The sequence below is a fragment of the Papaver somniferum genome, chromosome 1 (assembly GCF_003573695.1).
Source record: "Papaver somniferum cultivar HN1 chromosome 1, ASM357369v1, whole genome shotgun sequence".
NCBI classification, from domain to species: domain Eukaryota; kingdom Viridiplantae; phylum Streptophyta; class Magnoliopsida; order Ranunculales; family Papaveraceae; genus Papaver; species Papaver somniferum.
In genome coordinates this window covers 35,890,650-35,895,594 of record NC_039358.1, presented here as the reverse complement: position 1 = coordinate 35,895,594, position 4,945 = coordinate 35,890,650, and the positions used below count along the sequence as shown (strand labels likewise).

Sequence of the window (4,945 nt, the reverse complement as noted above, 5' to 3'; positions counted from 1 at the left end):
TGAACTGAAATTAACAGGTGACACAAACATCTAACATACTAACATACTAACAGGATACACATACAACAAGAACACAAGCATTACAGGGATATCATGCATTGAACAAGTACAGGAACAATTAACCTAACCCAAATTGGGTGGAAACTTGGCTAGTCCAAGCACATTTTTACATCTCCTACACCAATCCTATTTATACCCAAATTAACAAATTAGGGTTTCAACACATTTTCCCCAAAAATATCAATACACAGTACAATTAGGGTTTAAATTATTACCCAAAATTTGGCTTCCAAACTCCAAAAATTGCTCGACCCATGCTCTGAATCGTCCTTATGATGCTCTTCCTGCTCCTATTGTCCTTCTTCTCTCCACTGTGATACCCTAGCTATGTATGTCTTCTTGGTAGCATTAAAAATTAATGCTAAGAATAAGACAGACACGACTAGGGAAGATGTAGGTGATGGTGGTGGTGTTCTGGTGGTGACAGGGGTGGTGTTGGCGGCATGGCAGAGAGGGGTTGCAGTTGCAGAGCCCTGCAACTGTCGGGGAAGAAGGAGAAGGAAGAGAAGAAGAATGGGTCGGGTCAGGGTATAGGTATAGGCTGCTACTGTGTGAAGCGGGATCATCGAGTTCGATATTTGCGAAGCTGAGCCGCTGGATATGGAGATGGTAGGTAGATCGGACAGTTAAGAGAGAAGCAGTTTATAGCGACCGTTGGATGTGGAACACAACGAAGTCAACGGTGCTAGATTGAGTTAGGTGCTGTAGTGTAAGGCGGAATCATCGGGAGTTGATGCACAGGCATAGGAGCGACCGTAGGATCTAAATGTGATCTAATCTGAAGGCTTGGAATTTAGGCACTATGGTGTTTTGCAGGAGCTTCAGATTTTGATGCGCGATGAAGGAGCGACCATCGGATGATGAGATGGATCCAATCCGACGGCTGAAGATGGAGGCGGTTTTGGTTATAGAAAATGGGTTTGGGTAAGGGTTGTGGGCTTTGGGTATGCCAAGCCCATATCTTCTTTAAGAACAATTTTTCCTTCTTGAGCCCATTTCCAGCTTTTTGGACGTGCGCTCCATTCTTTGCGGCTTCCTTGCGTAATTTCTTCCGGCTTTTCACTACTTTTCTGCTCTTTTCCGCTCCACGACCCATCCGAACTTTATTTATTACCTAAAAATGCAAAATTAATTAATAAAAATATTTATTCTTGAAAACAATGAAAATACAGAATATGGGATAAAATGTAGAATTAATGCATAAAAGATGAGTTAAATTGCCAACAAAAAGGGATAAATATATACAATATTTGGCACTCATCATTCAGTAATAGGTTGCAGCTTCATCCAATGTGATATATTTGACACCTCAAACCTCTCTTGGACGAGAACATCGGGTCTGTATATGGTAATCTTGCAACCTGAGTTCAGTAATAGGTTGCAGTTTCATCCAATCTGATATATTTGACACTTTTAACCTCGTCGGGACGAGAACATCGGGTATGTATATGGTAATCTTGCAACCTGAGTTCAGTAATAGTTTTTTTTTTTTTTTTTTTTTTTTTTTTGTGAATCACCTTTTTATTCATTTATTGACAAACTAAAGGAATATAAAAGATACTATAAAACAATAGACAAGGTAGAAAAATTACAAGAAATAAGGAATCTTAAGAATCAATTTTAAAGCGACTAAGTATTTGGTTTTCATAGTCCTTGTTCCACCTGACCCCTTTTATTCTGACACCATGATCTTGAACAATCTTCATAACCCTGTGCTTGAAACCATGAATATTAACATCACCTCCTTCAAACAAAACTCTGTTTCTTTGAAACCACAACTCCTTAATGACAGTACAAGCAGAGATTATCCATACTTCATCAATGATAGGACTGTGCTGTTTAGCTGCAGAAAAAACTTCTGAAAAAGAGTATGGCTGGGAAATTGAAACATATTGCCAAGCCAATTCCATACCTGAACACTGAATTCACAAATCCACAGTGTGCGCTCCATAAAATCCTGCTCTGATTTGCAGATACAACATCTAGATGGCATTTCATATCCTTGTTTTCTTTTCATGACATCATTCACATAAACTCCTTGTATAAACTTCCAAATGTTGCTGGCAATAGATGGGTGCAAAGATTTCCTCCATATATAAGAAGACCAATCTACTTTGTCTTCCTTGTGTCTTATTTTCTCCACTGCCTTTGCATTATTAAATATTCCACTACTATGTAGGTTCCATATTATGGAATCATTTCCACTGTGAATATGAGGCAAGTTATCAATCTGTAACAAGTGCTGCAACTGAGGATGTATATTTCATTGGTCATTAATGATTAAGTCCTGAACTTTCAACTACATATTGTTATGAACAAAATCAGTATAACCAATTTCATTAATTAGTGGGGATGATCCATACCAGTTATCAAACCATACTGAGATGCTAGCATCATTTCCAATCTTCCAAGAGATGTCTTCTTGTAAAGTAAGCCAAGCCCATTGCAAACCTGATCTTACTGATGATAATTTCCATTTTGAAAACCATATACCATATTTATCTTTGAACTTAGCTGTAAAAAACAGAGCCCATTCATCTGATGAGTATACCAATTTCCACATCATTTTCAGCAAAATTTTGTTAAGAACTTCTAGCCTTCTAATACCCAAGCCACCTTCAATATATGGCACACAGATCTTCTTCCAAGATAAAGTTTTGTACTTTCTAACCTCTCCATCACCTGACCATAGAAAGTTCCTTATTAGTTTTTCACATATCTTAATAACTGAAGATGGCCATTTAAAACTGCCATATTGTAAAGAGGGTAGCTGCACAAAACTGTTTTTACAAGAATCAGTCTATCATGAAAAGATAATCTTCCTTTCCAAGCTGCAAGTTTGCTCTGAAGCATAAGAACTATTGGCCAGACCATTTCAGTAGTTACTCTTCCTGGAGCTAGAATGATACCAAGATACTTATCAGGAAAATTAGATATATCCATACCAACTATGCTGCTAATTTGTTGCTTTCTGGTTGAATTAGTACCATCAATGAAACACTTGCTTTTGGCTTTGTTAATCATCTGGCCAGAGCTATGTTGATATTTTTCAATCAGCTTAAATAGACAAACAAAGTCTTCTTAGCTCCATTACAGAATAAGAAAACATCATCAGCAAAAAATAAGTGTGTTGGATATATTCCATTTCTAACTACCATTGGAGTTATTTGCCCTGTATTAACCAAATTTGTGATATTTCTACTCAATACATCTTCCATCAAAAAATAAAATAGGGGATAATGGATCACCCTGCTTAAGACCCCTATGCATTGAGAAAAACCACATGGTCCTCCATTGACCATTACTGATAATTTTGCAGATTTAAACATGGTTAACAACCAATCACACCAAGATGATGAAAATCCATATTTGTGCATAACTTTAAGAAGAAAAGTCCAACTTACAGAATCATAAGCCTGTGATATGTCCAGTTTAAAAGCCACATTACCGCCTCTTCTCTTTTTCCTCATTTCATTTACCATCTCTGAAGCTAGAAGTATTTGTTCTTGAATGCTTCTTCCTTTAACATAAGCAGCCTGTTGTGATGAAATTAACTTCTCCATGAGTCCATTCATTCTGACAGAAATTATCTTTGTGAAAATTTTGAATAATACATTACTCAATCCAATTGGTCTATATTGACTTGCTTTCTTAGCACCTGCACATTTAGGAATGAGGGTTAAGAAATTTGAATTCAGGCCTTTGGGGATAAATCTTCTTCTCCAACAAAATTGTATGGCATCTTTTAAATCCAATTGAATTATATCCCAACAACTTTTATAAAAGGATCCAGGAAATCCATCTGGACCAGGGGCACTATCTGAGTCCATTTCAAAAACAATTTTCTTGATTTCTTCAGTGGTGGGAATGGAGTCCAACATTTCTTGGTCTTCATATGTAATAACTGAGGGAATAACATCAAGCAATTCTTCAGAAACATCAACATCTTGAGCTTCAAATTTTTGTTGAAAATGCTTGACTAAAGTATCTGCAATTTGAGATTGATCACTAATAATATTTCCATTTGCATCTTCTAGTTCACTAATTGTATTTCTTGCTTGTCTAATCTTCATTCTAGCATGGAAGTATGCAGTGTTTGCAGAACCATCTTTAATCCATTTTGCTCTTGATTTAAGTCTCATAAGAGTATTTGCTTGAACTTCTCTTGTTGCATGTTCATTTTGTGCTGCTACTAAGTTGGCTAAAAGATCTTCATTTAAGGGATTTTGATCAGATAACTCCATTGCTTTTTGAACTTTCTCTTCTGCCTCCTTAATTTTTGTATTAATTACCAAATACACTCCAATTCCACTCACTTAATTTTTTAGCTTTTTTAGCTTCTGCATGAAAATAAAAGATGGATCACCAATAATATTCTCAGTCCATACTTTCTTCACTTCACTTAAGAATGATGGATGATCAATCCACATTTTCTGAAATTTCCAGGGAACATTCTTTGGTCTGGGTATGCTTGCACAACCACATAATAAAGGAGCATGATCTGAAACTATCCTCAATCCAACCTTATATCCCCAATCACCATACTTCTGTAACCATAAAGAATTGAAAACAACTCTATCTAGAACACATAGGATTCTTTTTTTCCTTGTTGACAATTGGACCAAGTGTATTGCTGACCTGTACTAGGAGCTTGAATTAAGTTACATTCATTAAGGCAATGAAAAAATCCATCATTGAAATTGTTAGGAGCTTTACCACCAAATTTCTCAGGTGAAATTATAGCATTAAAATCACCTAAAACAACCCATGGTTTTTGTAGCTGACTAATGATTTCCATCTCTGACCATAGAAACTTTCTTTGACTCTTTTTAACATGAGCATGAACACCAGAAACTAATACTTCACCAATACTGACAGTTACCAT

At 36.3% G+C, this 4,945-nt stretch overlaps 1 protein-coding gene across 1 annotated transcript; it reads right to left on the bottom strand.

Moving 5' to 3' along the window:
- Positions 1–1,667: 1,667 nt before the first annotated feature.
- LOC113285383 lies at positions 1,668–4,304 on the bottom strand. The gene is made up of 5 exons (XM_026534306.1): positions 3,465–4,304; positions 2,932–3,117; positions 2,424–2,830; positions 1,973–2,264; positions 1,668–1,895 (listed from the first exon to the last, which is right to left on the bottom strand). The coding sequence occupies exons 1-5, from the start codon at positions 4,302–4,304 to the stop codon at positions 1,668–1,670; spliced, it is 1,953 nt and encodes a 650-aa protein (XP_026390091.1).
- Between the last annotated feature and the right edge of the window lie 641 nt (positions 4,305–4,945).

Coding starts and splice junctions, on each gene's coding strand:
- LOC113285383 (XM_026534306.1), bottom strand. CDS start 4,304: ATGGAGTTATCTGATCAAAATCCCTTAAATGAAGATCTTTTAGCCAAC. Junction 2,831..2,931: donor GAAGAGTAACTACTGAAATG/GTCTGGCCAATA, acceptor AGTTTTGTGCAG/CTACCCTCTTTACAATATGG. Junction 2,265..2,423: donor TCAGTATGGTTTGATAACTG/GTATGGATCATC, acceptor TCATATTCACAG/TGGAAATGATTCCATAATAT.